Source organism: Engystomops pustulosus, chromosome 11, assembly GCF_040894005.1.
Source record: "Engystomops pustulosus chromosome 11, aEngPut4.maternal, whole genome shotgun sequence".
Lineage (NCBI taxonomy): Eukaryota > Metazoa > Chordata > Amphibia > Anura > Leptodactylidae > Engystomops > Engystomops pustulosus.
Window position 1 is genome coordinate 72,373,893 of NC_092421.1, and position 20,276 is coordinate 72,394,168.

The 20,276-nt window shown below is 52.0% G+C and overlaps 1 protein-coding gene across 1 annotated transcript in view; it reads right to left on the minus strand.

Moving 5' to 3' along the window:
• The window catches only part of LOC140106733 (alpha-2-macroglobulin-like protein 1), a 77,888-nt gene that overhangs the window by 22,855 nt on the left and 34,757 nt on the right, over window positions 1-20,276 (minus strand). Inside the window, exon 18 of the mRNA XM_072131347.1 lies at window positions 1,398-1,572. Within this exon, the coding sequence (XP_071987448.1) occupies window positions 1,398-1,572 (175 nt within the window). The remainder of the gene's footprint in view (window positions 1-1,397; window positions 1,573-20,276) is intronic.

Sequence of the window (20,276 nt, forward strand, 5' to 3'; positions counted from 1 at the left end):
AACACAAGTCAAGCTGTGGAGTATTGACTGGACATGACAAATCATGATATAAGGGGAAATGTTGGGTTGTTTGTAGTTTAGAAGACAATAGTCCGTATTACTACACAGGCCATGTATTATTTTCATTCCAAAAAGGGAACCTGTCACCAGTGACCTCATTTTCACTAAAGACAGGTTACAGAAGCCCATTACAGCTGCATAATATAGTTGCAAATATGCCTTTCTGCTTTCTCTAAGCATTTGCATTACAATATAATAGTATATATATATATATACAGGCAGTCCCCGGGTTACATACACGATAGGGTCTGTAGGTTTGTTCTTAAGTTGAATTTGTATGTAAGTCGGACCTGTATATTTTATCATTGTAATTCCAGCCAGAACTTTTTTGGTCTCTTTGACAATTGGATTTTAAAAATGTTGGGTTGTCATAAGAATCAGGATTAACACTAAAGCTTCATTACAGACACCTGTGATATCTGTTACAGCTGATTATTGTAGCCTAGGACTAAAGTACAATAAATTACCAATATCCAGAGGTCCGTTTGTAACTAGGGGTCGTATGTAAGTCGAGTGTTCTTAAGTAGGGGACCGCCTGTATATATATATATATATATATATATATATATTAAAACTTTAAAACTTATATATATTAAAACTTCTCTTGCACCCTGACAGAAACCTCGGTATAATCCCAGGGGTTGGGCTTTGGTTTGGATGCATTTCAAAAAACAACATATGACCTGTCTGTGCTAAAGACAGCTCTCAGCCCCCACATTTGTGCTCCTGTACAGCAAATCCCTCCTGCTCCTTCACAGAGATCACAGCCTGGTTAGCTGGTATCAGTGTGGGAGGGAGGAGCAACACAGCTGTAATGGGCCTTTGCAACCAGAAAATTAGGTCCCTGGTGACAGGTGCTCTTTAACCATGTTTTCAATCTAAATTAAATATGAACATCTCAACCTCATTTGTATCTTGATTGCTGTGCTTTTAATGTTGTGGTTTACACCACTAAGTAAGAAAAAATTGTGCCATTATCCAAATAATGCTGGACCCTTGGGTTATTCCAAAAACGACCATACATCTGCATGTGTCCTTGGATTATTCACTAACTTTCTAACCAACATCTTTGAGCCTGCGAAAGGGTGAGCTGCACGTAACTTTTTCTTGTACTATCGCTAGCTTTGAGCCTATGTTCATGGAATCTTTTACCTCAGCCCCTAACATGAGTTGAATAAAATAAATGGGAAGTCATAAAAAGAATCAACTAAAAAAGACACTAAATGAGTAACAGTCAATCATCCATTCCCAATATCCATATCCATAGTTGATTGTGTATGTTTTTTTTTAGTTAAATGTTTTTGTTGCTTTGTATTGATTTTTGATCAGTGACTCACCCAATAGGTGTCAGCTCCCATATCCAAGTCTCCGGGAAATACTTTCTAATGACCCCCACTCTTTCTGGAGAATATGGAATGGCATTGCCAAGCCCAGGAAAGCTTCCAATAGAATTGAACGTACCACCAACTCCTGCTGCTGGAGCAGCTATTGGCATATATGGTGCTCCTCCAGCTCCACAATGCGAATAAAAAAAATAAACAAGTATCAATTATACAAAAAGATGTATGATAAAAAGTGACCAAAGTGACTTTTATTACTATAGAAGGTCAAATTTGTTAAGGGGTCCTAGACCACTAGTACTTTTTACATTCTGAAACATTTTATTAGAAAGATATGACATTTTATTGTAGTTGCCCTTTGCCTTACTATAGATTCGATCTGCCAGTGATATTAGATTAATCTCTATCATAATTCGAACCTCTCACAGACATCTCCAGGACTTCTCCCGAGCTGCACCAATTCTCTGAAATGACCTTCCCCCAACCTCCGAAGTTTCAAACCCATCTCTTTAGGCAGATCTATCACACTCGCTAACTGCATGAAACTTCAACTCTCTCTTTACTAACCCATCCTATGTCCTCCTCCCATCCCAGCTTTGCATATTAGATGGCAACTGATGACTGGTTCAAGCAGAGGAATTTTTTATTTATTAAAATATTTTATACTGTCTTCTTATAAAGAATGGCTGGACCATTATACAAGCTCTTATACCTCTTGTGCCCCCCCTCATACTCATAGACTGTAAGCTCTTGTGTCACCCCCTCATCCTCATACACTGTAAGCTCTTGTGTCACCCCCTCATCCTCATAGACCGTATACTCTTGTGTCCCTCCTCATTATCATAGACTGTAAGCTCTTGTGTCACCCCCTCATCCTCTTAGACTGTATACTCTTGTGTTCTCCCCTCATCCTCATAGACTGAAAGCTCTTGTGTCACCCCCCTCATCCTCATCCTCATAGACTGTAAGCTCTTGTGTCACCCCTTCATCCTCATAAACTGTAAGCTCTTGTGTCACCCCCTTCATCCTCATAGACTGTAAGCTTTTGTGTAACCCCTCATCCTCATAGACTGTAAGCTCTTGTGTCACCCCCTCATCCTCATAGACTGAAAGCTCTTGTGTCACCCTATGATCCTCAAAGTCTGTAAGCTCTTGTGTCACCCCCTCATCCTCATAGACTGTAAGCTCTTGTGTCACCCCTTCATCCTCATAGACTGTGAGCTCTTGTGTCACCTCCTCATCCTCATAGACTGTAAGCTCTTGTGTCACCCCCTCATCCTCATAGACAGTAAGCTATTGTGTCACCCCCTCATCCTCATAAACTGTAAGCTCTTGTGTCACCCCCTCATCCTCATAGACTGTAAGCTCTTGTGTCACCCCCTCATTCTCATAGACTGTAAGCTCTTTAATCGCCCCCTCCTCCTCATAGACTGTAAGCCAGGGGCGTCGCTAGGTCAAAATATCCGGGGCTCGTGCCCCGGATCTTTTGGCCAGTGCCCCGAATCTCCTCGGGTCAGCAGATCATCTGCCCCGCTGCCCGGGAGATTCCTTCCCTCTCGTTCTCATCACGATCTGTGTCCTCAGATCGTGATGAGAACGAGTGCAGGCGCTGCTTTCCCCTGCAAGGACCTTACCTCCGGGAGTTCCAGAGGCTGAAAGACCTGTGATGATGTCATGATCACATGACCAGCAGGGGAAAGCAGCGCACAGAAAGAGAGAGAGAGCTGCATCTGTGAGGTGAGAAACATGATAGGGACTAGGGAAGGGGGAGAACATTGTGGGCACATTATTACCTGGGGGGCTGTGTGAGGCACATTATTTCCTGGGGGGCTGTGTGAGGCACATTATTTCCTGGGGGGCTGTGTGAGGCACATTATTACCTGGGGGGTGTGTGAGGCACATTATTTCCTGGGGGGCTGTGTGAGGCACATTACTTATGGGGGGGCTGTGTGAGGCACATTACTTATGGGGGGGCTGTGTGAGGCACATTACTTATGGGGGGGCTGTGTGAGGCACATTATTTCCTGGGGGGCTGTGTGAGGCACATTATTTCCTGTGGGGCTGTGTGAGGCACATTACTTATGGGGGGGCTGTGTGAGGCACATTATTTCCTGGGGGACTGTGTGAGGCACATTATTTCCTGGGGGACTGTGTGAGGCACATTATTTCCTGGGGGGCTGTGTGAGGCACATTATTTCCTGGGGGGCTGTGTGAGGCACATTACTTACTGGGGGGCTGTGTGTGGCACATTACTTACTGGGGGACTGTGTGTGAGGCACATTATTTACTGGGGGGCTGTGTGAGGCACATTACTTACTGGGGGGCTGTGTGAGGCACATTATTTCCTGGGGGGACTGTGTGAGGCACATTATTTACTGGGGGACTGTGTGGGCACATTACTTACTGGGGGGCTGTGTGGGGCACATTATTTACTGGAGGGCTGTGTGAGGCACATTATTTCCTGGGGGACTGTGTGAGGCACATTACTTATGGGGGGGCTGTGTGAGGCACATTATTTCCTGTGGGGCTGTGTGTGAGGCACATTATTTCCTGGGGGGCTGTGTGTGAGGCACATTATTTCCTGGGGGACTGTGTGAGGCACATTATTTCCTGTGGGGCTGTGTGAGGCACATTATTTCCTGGGGGGCTGTGTGAGGCACATTATTTCCTGGGGGGCTGTGTGAGGCACATTACTTACTGGGGGGCTGTGTGAGGCACATTATTTCCTGTGGGGCTGTGTGAGGCACATTATTTCCTGGGGGGCTGTGTGTGAGGCACATTATTTACTGGGGGACTGTGTGGGCACATTACTTACTGGGGGGGCTGTGTGAGGCACATTATTTCCTGGGGGGCTGTGTGAGGCACATTATTTCCTGGGGGGCTGTGTGTGAGGCTCATTATTTACTGGGAGACTGTGTGTGAGGCACATTACTTACTGGGGGGCTGTGTGGGGCACATTACTTACTGGGGGGCTGTGTGGGGCACATTATTTCCTGTGGGGCTGTGTGTGAGGCACATTATTTACTGGGGGACTGTGTGGGCACATTACTTACTGGGGGGGCTGTGTGAGGCACATTATTTCCTGGGGGGCTGTGTGAGGCACATTATTTCCTGGGGGGCTGTGTGTGAGGCTCATTATTTACTGGGAGACTGTGTGTGAGGCACATTACTTACTGGGGGGCTGTGTGGGGCACATTACTTACTGGGGGGCTGTGTGGGGCACATTATTTCCTGTGGGGCTGTGTGTGAGGCACATTATTTACTGGGGGACTGTGTGGGCACATTACTTACTGGGGGGGCTGTGTGAGGCACATTATTTCCTGGGGGGCTGTGTGAGGCACATTATTTCCTGGGGGGCTGTGTGTGAGGCTCATTATTTACTGGGAGACTGTGTGTGAGGCACATTACTTACTGGGGGGCTGTGTGGGGCACATTACTTACTGGGGGGCTGTGTGAGGCACATTACTTACTGGGGGGCTGTGTGAGGCACATTACTTACTGGGGGGCTGTGTGAGGCACATTACTTACTGGGGGGCTGTGTGAGGCACATTACTTATGGGGGGGGCTGTGTGAGGCACATTACTTACTGGGGGGCTGTGTGAGGACATTACTTATGGGGGGGCTGTGTGAGGCACATTACTTACTGGGGGGCTGTGTGAGGCACATTACTTACTGGGGGGCTGTGTGAGGCACATTACTTACTGGGGGGCTGTGTGAGGCACATTACTTACTGGGGGGCTGTGTGAGGCACATTACTTACTGGGGGGCTGTGTGAGGCACATTACTTACTGGGGGGCTGTGTGAGGCACATTACTTACTGGGGGGCTGTGTGAGGCACATTACTTACTGGGGGGCTGTGTGAGGCACATTACTTACTGGGGGGCTGTGTGAGGCACATTACTTACTGGGGGGCTGTGTGGGCGGCACATTACTTACTGGGGGGCTGTGTGTGGCACATTACTTACTGGGGGGCTGTGTGAGGCACATTACTTAGTGGGGGGCTGTGTGAGGCACATTACTTACTGGGGGGCTGTGTGAGGCACATTACTTACTGGGGGGCTGTGTGGGGGACATTACTTACTGGGGGGCTGTGTGAGGCACATTACTTATGGGGGGGGCTGTGTGTGGCACATTACTTACTGGGGGGCTGTGTGAGGCACATTACTTAGTGGGGGGCTGTGTGAGGCACATTACTTACTGGGGGGCTGTGTGAGGCACATTATTTACTGGGGGGCTGTGTGAGGCACATTACTTACTGGGGGGCTGTGTGAGGCACATTACTTATGGGGGGGCTGTGTGAGGCACATTACTTACTGGGGGGCTGTGTGAGGACATTACTTATGGGGGGGCTGTGTGAGGCACATTACTTACTTGGGGGCTGTGTGAGGCACATTACTTATGGGGGGGCTGTGTGAGGCACATTACTTACTGGGGGGCTGTGTGAGGCACATTACTTATGGGGGGGCTGTGTGAGGCACATTACTTTCTGGGGGGCTGTGTGAGGCACATTACTTACTGGGGGGCTGTGTGAGGCACATTACTTACTGGGGGGCTGTGTGAGGCACATTACTTACTGGGGGGCTGTGTGAGGCACATTACTTACTGGGGGACTGTGTGTGAGGCACATTACTTAATGGGGGGCTGTGTGAGGCACATTACTTACTGGGGGGCTGTGTGAGGCACATTACTTACTGGGGGGCTGTGTGAGGCACATTACTTACTGGGGGGCTGTGTGAGGCACATTACTTATGGGGGGGGCTGTGTGAGGCACATTACTTATGGGGGGGCTGTGTGAGGCACATTACTTATGGGGGGGCTGTGTGAGGCACATTACTTACTGGGGGGCTGTGTGAGGCACATTACTTACTGGGGGGCTGTGTGAGGCACATTACTTACTGGGGGGCTGTGTGAGGTACATTACTTACTGGGGGGCTGTGTGAGGCACATTACTTACTGGGGGACTGTGTGTGAGGCACATTACTTAATGGGGGGCTGTGTGAGGCACATTACTTACTGGGGGGCTGTGTGAGGCACATTACTTACTGGGGGGCTGTGTGGGGGACATTACTTACTGGGGGACTGTGTGTGAGGCACATTACTTATGGGGGGGCTGTGTGAGGCACATTACTTATGGGGGGGCTGTGTGAGGCACATTATTTCCTGTGGGGCTGTGTGAGGCACATTATTTCCTGGGGGACTGTGTGAGGCACATTATTTCCTGGGGGGCTGTGTGAGGCACATTATTTCCTGGGGGGCTGTGTGAGGCACATTACTTACTGGGGGGCTGTGTGAGGCACATTACTTACTGGGGGACTGTGTGTGAGGCACATTATTTCCTGGGGGGACTGTGTGAGGCACATTATTTACTGGGGGGCTGTGTGAGGCACATTACTTACTGGGGGGCTGTGTGAGGCACATTATTTCCTGGGGGGACTGTGTGAGGCACATTATTTACTGGGGGACTGTGTGGGCACATTACTTACTGGGGGGCTGTGTGAGGCACATTATTTACTGGAGGGCTGTGTGAGGCACATTATTTCCTGGGGGACTGTGTGAGGCACATTACTTATGGGGGGGCTGTGTGAGGCACATTATTTCCTGTGGGGCTGTGTGAGGCACATTATTTCCTGTGGGGCTGTGTGAGGCACATTATTTCCTGGGGGGCTGTGTGAGGCACATTATTTCCTGGGGGGCTGTGTGAGGCACATTACTTACTGGGGGGCTGTGTGAGGCACATTATTTCCTGTGGGGCTGTGTGAGGCACATTATTTCCTGGGGGGCTGTGTGTGAGGCACATTACTTACTGGGGGACTGTGTGTGAGGCACATTACTTACTGGGGGGCTGTGTGAGGCACATTATTTACTGGGGGGCTGTGTGAGGCACATTACTTACTGGGGGGCTGTGTGAGGCACATTACTTACTGGGGGGCTGTGTGAGGCACATTATTTCCTGTGGGGCTGTGTGAGGCACATTATTTCCTGGAGGACTGTGTGAGGCACATTACTTACTGGGGGGCTGTGTGGGGCACATTATTTCCTGTGGGGCTGTGTGTGAGGCACATTACTTACTGGGGGGCTGTGTGAGGCACATTACTTACTGGGGGGCTGTGTGAGGCACATTACTTACTGGGGGGCTGTGTGAGGCACATTATTTCCTGTGGGGCTGTGTGAGGCACATTATTTCCTGGAGGACTGTGTGAGGCACATTACTTACTGGGGGGCTGTGTGGGGCACATTATTTCCTGTGGGGCTGTGTGTGAGGCACATTATTTACTGGGGGACTGTGTGGGCACATTACTTACTGGGGGGGCTGTGTGAGGCACATTATTTCCTGGGGGGCTGTGTGAGGCACATTATTTCCTGGGGGGCTGTGTGTGAGGCTCATTATTTACTGGGGGACTGTGTGTGAGGCACATTACTTACTGGGGGACTGTGTGTGAGGCACATTACTTAATGGGGGGCTGTGTGAGGCACATTGCTTACTGGGGGGCTGTGTGAGGCACATTACTTACTGGGGGGCTGTGTGAGGCACATTACTTATGGGGGGGGCTGTGTGAGGCACATTACTTACTGGGGGGCTGTGTGAGGACATTACTTATGGGGGGGCTGTGTGAGGCACATTACTTACTGGGGGGCTGTGTGAGGCACATTATTTACTGGGGGGCTGTGTGAGGCACATTACTTACTGGGGGGCTGTGTGAGGCACATTACTTACTGGGGGGCTGTGTGAGGACATTACTTATGGGGGGGCTGTGTGAGGCACATTACTTACTGGGGGGCTGTGTGAGGCACATTACTTATGGGGGGGCTGTGTGAGGCACATTACTTACTGGGGGGCTGTGTGAGGCACATTACTTATGGGGGGGCTGTGTGAGGCACATTACTTATGGGGGGGCTGTGTGAGGCACATTACTTACTGGGGGGCTGTGTGAGGCACATTACTTACTGGGGGGCTGTGTGAGGCACATTACTTACTGGGGGGCTGTGTGAGGCACATTACTTACTGGGGGGCTGTGTGAGGCACATTACTTACTGGGGGACTGTGTGAGGCACATTACTTACTGGGGGACTGTGTGTGAGGCACATTACTTACTGGGGGGCTGTGTGAGGCACATTACTTACTGGGGGGCTGTGTGAGGCACATTACTTACTGGGGGGCTGTGTGAGGCACATTACTTACTGGGGGGCTGTGTGAGGCACATTACTTATGGGGGGGGCTGTGTGAGGCACATTACTTATGGGGGGGCTGTGTGAGGCACATTACTTATGGGGGGGCTGTGTGAGGCACATTACTTACTGGGGGGCTGTGTGAGGCACATTACTTACTGGGGGGCTGTGTGAGGCACATTACTTACTGGGGGGCTGTGTGAGGCACATTACTTACTGGGGGGCTGTGTGAGGCACATTACTTACTGGGGGACTGTGTGTGAGGCACATTACTTAATGGGGGGCTGTGTGAGGCACATTACTTACTGGGGGGCTGTGTGAGGCACATTACTTACTGGGGGGCTGTGTGAGGCACATTACTTACTGGGGGACTGTGTGTGAGGCACATTACTTAATGGGGGGCTGTGTGAGGCACATTACTTACTGGGGGGCTGTGTGAGGCACATTACTTACTGGGGGGCTGTGTGAGGCACATTACTTACTGGGGGGCTGTGTGAGGCACATTACTTACTGGGGGGCTGTGTGAGGCACATTACTTATGGGGGGGGGCTGTGTGAGGCACATTACTTATGGGGGGGCTGTGTGAGGCACATTACTTATGGGGGGGCTGTGTGAGGCACATTACTTACTGGGGGGCTGTGTGAGGCACATTACTTACTGGGGGGCTGTGTGAGGCACATTACTTACTGGGGGGCTGTGTGAGGCACATTACTTACTGGGGGGCTGTGTGAGGCACATTACTTACTGGGGGGCTGTGTGAGGCACATTACTTACTGGGGGGCTGTGTGAGGCACATTACTTACTGGGGGGCTGTGTGGGCGGCACATTACTTACTGGGGGGCTGTGTGTGGCACATTACTTACTGGGGGGCTGTGTGAGGCACATTACTTAGTGGGGGGCTGTGTGAGGCACATTACTTACTGGGGGGCTGTGTGAGGCACATTACTTATGGGGGGGCTGTGTGAGGCACATTATTTCCTGTGGGGCTGTGTGAGGCACATTATTTCCTGGGGGACTGTGTGAGGCACATTATTTCCTATGGGGCTGTGTGAGGCACATTATTTCCTGGGGGGCTGTGTGAGGCACATTACTTACTGGGGGGCTGTGTGAGGCACATTACTTACTGGGGGACTGTGTGTGAGGCACATTATTTCCTGGGGGGACTGTGTGAGGCACATTATTTACTGGGGGGCTGTGTGAGGCACATTACTTACTGGGGGGCTGTGTGAGGCACATTATTTCCTGGGGGGACTGTGTGAGGCACATTATTTACTGGGGGACTGTGTGGGCACATTACTTACTGGGGGGCTGTGTGAGGCACATTATTTACTGGAGGGCTGTGTGAGGCACATTATTTCCTGGGGGACTGTGTGAGGCACATTACTTATGGGGGGGCTGTGTGAGGCACATTATTTCCTGTGGGGCTGTGTGAGGCACATTATTTCCTGTGGGGCTGTGTGAGGCACATTATTTCCTGGGGGGCTGTGTGAGGCACATTATTTCCTGGGGGGCTGTGTGAGGCACATTACTTACTGGGGGGCTGTGTGAGGCACATTATTTCCTGGGGGGCTGTGTGAGGCACATTATTTCCTGGGGGGCTGTGTGTGAGGCACATTACTTACTGGGGGACTGTGTGTGAGGCACATTACTTACTGGGGGGCTGTGTGAGGCACATTATTTACTGGGGGGCTGTGTGAGGCACATTACTTACTGGGGGGCTGTGTGAGGCACATTACTTACTGGGGGGCTGTGTGAGGCACATTATTTCCTGTGGGGCTGTGTGAGGCACATTATTTCCTGGAGGACTGTGTGAGGCACATTACTTACTGGGGGGCTGTGTGGGGCACATTACTTACTGGGGGGCTGTGTGTGAGGCACATTACTTACTGGGGGGCTGTGTGAGGCACATTACTTACTGGGGGGCTGTGTGAGGCACATTATTTCCTGTGGGGCTGTGTGAGGCACATTATTTCCTGTGGGGCTGTGTGAGGCACATTATTTCCTGGAGGACTGTGTGAGGCACATTACTTACTGGGGGGCTGTGTGGGGCACATTATTTCCTGTGGGGCTGTGTGTGAGGCACATTATTTACTGGGGGACTGTGTGGGCACATTACTTACTGGGGGGGTTGTGTGAGGCACATTATTTCCTGGGGGGCTGTGTGAGGCACATTACTTACTGGGGGGCTGTGTGAGGCACATTACTTACTGGGGGCTGTGTGAGGCACATTACTTACTGGGGGGCTGTGTGAGGCACATTACTTACTGGGGGGCTGTGTGAGGCACATTACTTACTGGGGGGCTGTGTGAGGCACATTACTTACTGGGGGGCTGTGTGAGGCACATTACTTACTGGGGGGCTGTGTGAGGCACATTACTTACTGGGGGGCTGTGTGAGGCACATTACTTACTGGGGGGCTGTGTGAGGCACATTACTTACTGGGGGGCTGTGTGTGGCACATTACTTACTGGGGGGCTGTGTGAGGCACATTACTTAGTGGGGGGCTGTGTGAGGCACATTACTTACTGGGGGGCTGTGTGAGGCACATTACTTACTGGGGGGCTGTGTGGGGGACATTACTTACTGGGGGGCTGTGTGAGGCACATTACTTATGGGGGGGGCTGTGTGTGGCACATTACTTACTGGGGGGCTGTGTCAGGCACATTACTTAGTGGGGGGCTGTGTGAGGCACATTACTTACTGGGGGGCTGTGTGAGGCACATTATTTACTGGGGGGCTGTGTGAGGCACATTACTTACTGGGGGGCTGTGTGAGGCACATTACTTATGGGGGGGGGCTGTGTGAGGCACATTACTTACTGGGGGGCTGTGTGAGGACATTACTTACTGGGGGACTGTGTGGGGCACATTACTTACTGGGGGGCTGTGTGAGGCACATTACTTATGGGGGGGCTGTGTGAGGCACATTACTTACTGGGGGGCTGTGTGAGGCACATTACTTATGGGGGGGCTGTGTGAGGCACATTACTTATGGGGGGGCTGTGTGAGGCACATTACTTACTGGGGGGCTGTGTGAGGCACATTACTTATGGGGGGGCTGTGTGAGGCACATTACTTACTGGGGGGCTGTGTGAGGCACATTACTTATGGGGGGGCTGTGTGAGGCACATTACTTATGGGGGGGCTGTGTGAGGCACATTACTTACTGGGGGGCTGTGTGAGGCACATTACTTACTGGGGGGCTGTGTGAGGCACATTACTTACTGGGGGGCTGTGTGAGGCACATTACTTACTGGGGGGCTGTGTGAGGCACATTACTTATGGGGGGGCTGTGTGAGGCACATTACTTACTGGGGGGCTGTGTGAGGCACATTACTTACGGGGGGGGGGGCTGTGTGAGGCACATTACTTACGGGGGGGCTGTGTGAGGCACATTACTTACGGGGGGGCTGTGTGAGGCACATTACTTACTGGGGGGCTGTGTGGGCGGCACATTACTTACTGGGGGGCTGTGTGTGGCACATTACTTACTGGGGGGCTGTGTGTGAGGCACATTACTTACTGGGGGGCTGTGTGTGAGGCACATTACTTACTGGGGGGCTGTGTGAGGCACATTACTTACTGGGGGGCTGTGTGTGAGGCACATTACTTACTGGGGGGCTGTGTGTGAGGCACATTACTTACTGGGGGGCTGTGTGTGAGGCACATTACTTACTGGGGGGCTGTGTGAGGCACATTACTTACTGGGGGGGCTGTGTGAGGCACATTATTTCCTGGGGGACTGTGTGAGGCACATTACTTACTGGGGGGCTGTGTGTGAGGCACATTACTTACTGGGGGGCTGTGTGAGGCACATTACTTACTGGGGGGCTGTGTGGGGGACATTACTTACTGGGGGGCTGTGTGAGGCACATTACTTATGGGGGGGGCTGTGTGTGGCACATTACTTACTGGGGGGCTGTGTGAGGCACATTACTTAGTGGGGGGCTGTGTGAGGCACATTACTTACTGGGGGGCTGTGTGAGGCACATTATTTACTGGGGGGCTGTGTGAGGCACATTACTTACTGGGGGGCTGTGTGAGGCACATTACTTATGGGGGGGCTGTGTGAGGCACATTACTTACTGGGGGGCTGTGTGAGGACATTACTTATGGGGGGGCTGTGTGAGGCACATTACTTACTTGGGGGCTGTGTGAGGCACATTACTTATGGGGGGGCTGTGTGAGGCACATTACTTACTGGGGGGCTGTGTGAGGCACATTACTTATGGGGGGGCTGTGTGAGGCACATTACTTTCTGGGGGGCTGTGTGAGGCACATTACTTACTGGGGGGCTGTGTGAGGCACATTACTTACTGGGGGGCTGTGTGAGGCACATTACTTACTGGGGGGCTGTGTGAGGCACATTACTTACTGGGGGACTGTGTGTGAGGCACATTACTTAATGGGGGGCTGTGTGAGGCACATTACTTACTGGGGGGCTGTGTGAGGCACATTACTTACTGGGGGGCTGTGTGAGGCACATTACTTACTGGGGGGCTGTGTGAGGCACATTACTTATGGGGGGGGCTGTGTGAGGCACATTACTTATGGGGGGGCTGTGTGAGGCACATTACTTATGGGGGGGCTGTGTGAGGCACATTACTTACTGGGGGGCTGTGTGAGGCACATTACTTACTGGGGGGCTGTGTGAGGCACATTACTTACTGGGGGGCTGTGTGAGGTACATTACTTACTGGGGGGCTGTGTGAGGCACATTACTTACTGGGGGACTGTGTGTGAGGCACATTACTTAATGGGGGGCTGTGTGAGGCACATTACTTACTGGGGGGCTGTGTGAGGCACATTACTTACTGGGGGGCTGTGTGGGGGACATTACTTACTGGGGGACTGTGTGTGAGGCACATTACTTATGGGGGGGCTGTGTGAGGCACATTACTTATGGGGGGGCTGTGTGAGGCACATTATTTCCTGTGGGGCTGTGTGAGGCACATTATTTCCTGGGGGACTGTGTGAGGCACATTATTTCCTGGGGGGCTGTGTGAGGCACATTATTTCCTGGGGGGCTGTGTGAGGCACATTACTTACTGGGGGGCTGTGTGAGGCACATTACTTACTGGGGGACTGTGTGTGAGGCACATTATTTCCTGGGGGGACTGTGTGAGGCACATTATTTACTGGGGGGCTGTGTGAGGCACATTACTTACTGGGGGGCTGTGTGAGGCACATTATTTCCTGGGGGGACTGTGTGAGGCACATTATTTACTGGGGGACTGTGTGGGCACATTACTTACTGGGGGGCTGTGTGAGGCACATTATTTACTGGAGGGCTGTGTGAGGCACATTATTTCCTGGGGGACTGTGTGAGGCACATTACTTATGGGGGGGCTGTGTGAGGCACATTATTTCCTGTGGGGCTGTGTGAGGCACATTATTTCCTGTGGGGCTGTGTGAGGCACATTATTTCCTGGGGGGCTGTGTGAGGCACATTATTTCCTGGGGGGCTGTGTGAGGCACATTACTTACTGGGGGGCTGTGTGAGGCACATTATTTCCTGTGGGGCTGTGTGAGGCACATTATTTCCTGGGGGGCTGTGTGTGAGGCACATTACTTACTGGGGGACTGTGTGTGAGGCACATTACTTACTGGGGGGCTGTGTGAGGCACATTATTTACTGGGGGGCTGTGTGAGGCACATTACTTACTGGGGGGCTGTGTGAGGCACATTACTTACTGGGGGGCTGTGTGAGGCACATTATTTCCTGTGGGGCTGTGTGAGGCACATTATTTCCTGGAGGACTGTGTGAGGCACATTACTTACTGGGGGGCTGTGTGGGGCACATTATTTCCTGTGGGGCTGTGTGTGAGGCACATTACTTACTGGGGGGCTGTGTGAGGCACATTACTTACTGGGGGGCTGTGTGAGGCACATTACTTACTGGGGGGCTGTGTGAGGCACATTATTTCCTGTGGGGCTGTGTGAGGCACATTATTTCCTGGAGGACTGTGTGAGGCACATTACTTACTGGGGGGCTGTGTGGGGCACATTATTTCCTGTGGGGCTGTGTGTGAGGCACATTATTTACTGGGGGACTGTGTGGGCACATTACTTACTGGGGGGGCTGTGTGAGGCACATTATTTCCTGGGGGGCTGTGTGAGGCACATTATTTCCTGGGGGGCTGTGTGTGAGGCTCATTATTTACTGGGGGACTGTGTGTGAGGCACATTACTTACTGGGGGACTGTGTGTGAGGCACATTACTTAATGGGGGGCTGTGTGAGGCACATTGCTTACTGGGGGGCTGTGTGAGGCACATTACTTACTGGGGGGCTGTGTGAGGCACATTACTTATGGGGGGGGCTGTGTGAGGCACATTACTTACTGGGGGGCTGTGTGAGGACATTACTTATGGGGGGGCTGTGTGAGGCACATTACTTACTGGGGGGCTGTGTGAGGCACATTATTTACTGGGGGGCTGTGTGAGGCACATTACTTACTGGGGGGCTGTGTGAGGCACATTACTTACTGGGGGGCTGTGTGAGGACATTACTTATGGGGGGGCTGTGTGAGGCACATTACTTACTGGGGGGCTGTGTGAGGCACATTACTTATGGGGGGGCTGTGTGAGGCACATTACTTACTGGGGGGCTGTGTGAGGCACATTACTTATGGGGGGGCTGTGTGAGGCACATTACTTATGGGGGGGCTGTGTGAGGCACATTACTTACTGGGGGGCTGTGTGAGGCACATTACTTACTGGGGGGCTGTGTGAGGCACATTACTTACTGGGGGGCTGTGTGAGGCACATTACTTACTGGGGGGCTGTGTGAGGCACATTACTTACTGGGGGGCTGTGTGAGGCACATTACTTACTGGGGGACTGTGTGTGAGGCACATTACTTAATGGGGGGCTGTGTGAGGCACATTACTTACTGGGGGGCTGTGTGAGGCACATTACTTACTGGGGGGCTGTGTGAGGCACATTACTTACTGGGGGGCTGTGTGAGGCACATTACTTATGGGGGGGGCTGTGTGAGGCACATTACTTATGGGGGGGCTGTGTGAGGCACATTACTTATGGGGGGGCTGTGTGAGGCACATTACTTACTGGGGGGCTGTGTGAGGCACATTACTTACTGGGGGGCTGTGTGAGGCACATTACTTACTGGGGGGCTGTGTGAGGCACATTACTTACTGGGGGGCTGTGTGAGGCACATTACTTACTGGGGGACTGTGTGTGAGGCACATTACTTAATGGGGGGCTGTGTGAGGCACATTACTTACTGGGGGGCTGTGTGAGGCACATTACTTACTGGGGGGCTGTGTGAGGCACATTACTTACTGGGGGACTGTGTGTGAGGCACATTACTTAATGGGGGGCTGTGTGAGGCACATTACTTACTGGGGGGCTGTGTGAGGCACATTACTTACTGGGGGGCTGTGTGAGGCACATTACTTACTGGGGGGCTGTGTGAGGCACATTACTTACTGGGGGGCTGTGTGAGGCACATTACTTATGGGGGGGGCTGTGTGAGGCACATTACTTATGGGGGGGCTGTGTGAGGCACATTACTTATGGGGGGGCTGTGTGAGGCACATTACTTACTGGGGGGCTGTGTGAGGCACATTACTTACTGGGGGGCTGTGTGAGGCACATTACTTACTGGGGGGCTGTGTGAGGCACATTACTTACTGGGGGGCTGTGTGAGGCACATTACTTACTGGGGGGCTGTGTGAGGCACATTACTTACTGGGGGGCTGTGTGAGGCACATTACTTACTGGGGGGCTGTGTGGGCGGCACATTACTTACTGGGGGGCTGTGTGTGGCACATTACTTACTGGGGGGCTGTGTGAGGCACATTACTTAGTGGGGGGCTGTGTGAGGCACATTACTTACTGGGGGGCTGTGTGAGGCACATTACTTATGGGGGGGCTGTGTGAGGCACATTATTTCCTGTGGGGCTGTGTGAGGCACATTATTTCCTGGGGGACTGTGTGAGGCACATTATTTCCTATGGGGCTGTGTGAGGCACATTATTTCCTGGGGGGCTGTGTGAGGCACATTACTTACTGGGGGGCTGTGTGAGGCACATTACTTACTGGGGGACTGTGTGTGAGGCACATTATTTCCTGGGGGGACTGTGTGAGGCACATTATTTACTGGGGGGCTGTGTGAGGCACATTACTTACTGGGGGGCTGTGTGAGGCACATTATTTCCTGGGGGGACTGTGTGAGGCACATTATTTACTGGGGGACTGTGTGGGCACATTACTTACTGGGGGGCTGTGTGAGGCACATTATTTACTGGAGGGCTGTGTGAGGCACATTATTTCCTGGGGGACTGTGTGAGGCACATTACTTATGGGGGGGCTGTGTGAGGCACATTATTTCCTGTGGGGCTGTGTGAGGCACATTATTTCCTGTGGGGCTGTGTGAGGCACATTATTTCCTGGGGGGCTGTGTGAGGCACATTATTTCCTGGGGGGCTGTGTGAGGCACATTACTTACTGGGGGGCTGTGTGAGGCACATTATTTCCTGGGGGGCTGTGTGAGGCACATTATTTCCTGGGGGGCTGTGTGTGAGGCACATTACTTACTGGGGGACTGTGTGTGAGGCACATTACTTACTGGGGGGCTGTGTGAGGCACATTATTTACTGGGGGGCTGTGTGAGGCACATTACTTACTGGGGGGCTGTGTGAGGCACATTACTTACTGGGGGGCTGTGTGAGGCACATTATTTCCTGTGGGGCTGTGTGAGGCACATTATTTCCTGGAGGACTGTGTGAGGCACATTACTTACTGGGGGGCTGTGTGGGGCACATTACTTACTGGGGGGCTGTGTGTGAGGCACATTACTTACTGGGGGGCTGTGTGAGGCACATTACTTACTGGGGGGCTGTGTGAGGCACATTATTTCCTGTGGGGCTGTGTGAGGCACATTATTTCCTGTGGGGCTGTGTGAGGCACATTATTTCCTGGAGGACTGTGTGAGGCACATTACTTACTGGGGGGCTGTGTGGGGCACATTATTTCCTGTGGGGCTGTGTGTGAGGCACATTATTTACTGGGGGACTGTGTGGGCACATTACTTACTGGGGGGGTTGTGTGAGGCACATTATTTCCTGGGGGGCTGTGTGAGGCACATTACTTACTGGGGGGCTGTGTGAGGCACATTACTTACTGGGGGGCTGTGTGAGGCACATTACTTACTGGGGGGCTGTGTGAGGCACATTACTTACTGGGGGGCTGTGTGAGGCACATTACTTACTGGGGGGCTGTGTGAGGCACATTACTTACTGGGGGGCTGTGTGAGGCACATTACTTACTGGGGGGCTGTGTGAGGCACATTACTTACTGGGGGGCTGTGTGAGGCACATTACTTACTGGGGGGCTGTGTGAGGCACATTACTTACTGGGGGGCTGTGTGTGGCACATTACTTACTGGGGGGCTGTGTGAGGCACATTACTTAGTGGGGGGCTGTGTGAGGCACATTACTTACTGGGGGGCTGTGTGAGGCACATTACTTACTGGGGGGCTGTGTGGGGGACATTACTTACTGGGGGGCTGTGTGAGGCACATTACTTATGGGGGGGGCTGTGTGTGGCACATTACTTACTGGGGGGCTGTGTCAGGCACATTACTTAGTGGGGGGCTGTGTGAGGCACATTACTTACTGGGGGGCTGTGTGAGGCACATTATTTACTGGGGGGCTGTGTGAGGCACATTACTTACTGGGGGGCTGTGTGAGGCACATTACTTATGGGGGGGGGCTGTGTGAGGCACATTACTTACTGGGGGGCTGTGTGAGGACATTACTTACTGGGGGACTGTGTGGGGCACATTACTTACTGGGGGGCTGTGTGAGGCACATTACTTATGGGGGGGCTGTGTGAGGCACATTACTTACTGGGGGGCTGTGTGAGGCACATTACTTATGGGGGGGCTGTGTGAGGCACATTACTTATGGGGGGGCTGTGTGAGGCACATTACTTACTGGGGGGCTGTGTGAGGCACATTACTTATGGGGGGGCTGTGTGAGGCACATTACTTACTGGGGGGCTGTGTGAGGCACATTACTTATGGGGGGGCTGTGTGAGGCACATTACTTATGGGGGGGCTGTGTGAGGCACATTACTTACTGGGGGGCTGTGTGAGGCACATTACTTACTGGGGGGCTGTGTGAGGCACATTACTTACTGGGGGGCTGTGTGAGGCACATTACTTACTGGGGGGCTGTGTGAGGCACATTACTTATGGGGGGGCTGTGTGAGGCACATTACTTACTGGGGGGCTGTGTGAGGCACATTACTTACGGGGGGGGGGGCTGTGTGAGGCACATTACTTACGGGGGGGCTGTGTGAGGCACATTACTTACGGGGGGGCTGTGTGAGGCACATTACTTACTGGGGGGCTGTGTGGGCGGCACATTACTTACTGGGGGGCTGTGTGTGGCACATTACTTACTGGGGGGCTGTGTGTGAGGCACATTACTTACTGGGGGGCTGTGTGTGAGGCACATTACTTACTGGGGGGCTGTGTGTGAGGCACATTACTTACTGGGGGGCTGTGTGTGAGGCACATTACTTACTGGGGGGCTGTGTGAGGCACATTACTTACTGGGGGGGCTGTGTGAGGCACATTATTTCCTGGGGGACTGTGTGAGGCACATTACTTACTGGGGGGGCCGTGTGGGCACATTACTTACTGGGGGGCTGTGTGAGGACATTACTTATGGGGGGGGCTGTGTGGGGGACATTTCTTGGAGCGTGTTCACACATGGCACTAGGACAGGCCTTGGTTTGATCACATATATTTTCCAGTAATACACATGTGATGGGTAACACGCTCCTGGTTTTGTTTAAATGCAAGACAAAGGTGTGAGCGCAGCCTTACAGTATTTGGGGAGATTGTTGGGGGCGGCAGCAGGATAACACTGCCAGGGAACCAAGATGTAGGGACAATGAGGAACATAAGATGTGGTGATGGGGATTTCTCCTGTGTTCTCTGTAGCTGTATATACCAGAAGTAACCTTGTTATTGGCACAGCCACATGTGAGGGGGTTATGTACAGGAGGGGGCATTACTGAAAGTGCAACACACATGCATTGGGGCCCGTGCCCCGGATCTTTTACCACCCTAGCAACGCCCCTGCTGTAAGCTCTTGTGTCACCCCCTCATCCTCATAAACTGTAAGCTCTTGTGTCACCCCCTCATCCTCATAGACTGTAAGCTCTTGTGTCACCCCCTCATTCTCATAGTCTGTAAGCTCTTGTATCCCCCCTTCATCCTCATAGACTGTAAGCTCTTGTGTCCCCCCTCATCCTCATAGACTGTAAGCTCTTGTATCCCCCCTTCATCCTCATAGACTGTAAGCTCTTGTGTCCCCCCTCATCCTAATAGACTGTAAGCTCTTGTGAGCAGGGCCCTCATTCCTATTGTTCCATACGATTGTTTGTAATGTAGTATTTTTTTTGTATATGTCCCTATAGTAACGCTTATTTTATAGGTATGCGTATTGTTTTTGGCCAATAAGATAAGTCCCTGTCATTCCTAAAGTTGTCCCACAAAAAAAGACCCCCATCCTTACAAGGGCTGTACCATTATTGGCCCCTGCACAACTAATGTCATGTTAAACCCTGACTTTCCATTTGGTCCTTACACATTTCATCCTCATGGTGAATGAAGAGGGTGATAACCGTATTTTTCGGACTATAAGGCGCATCATCAATAAATGCCTGCTAAAA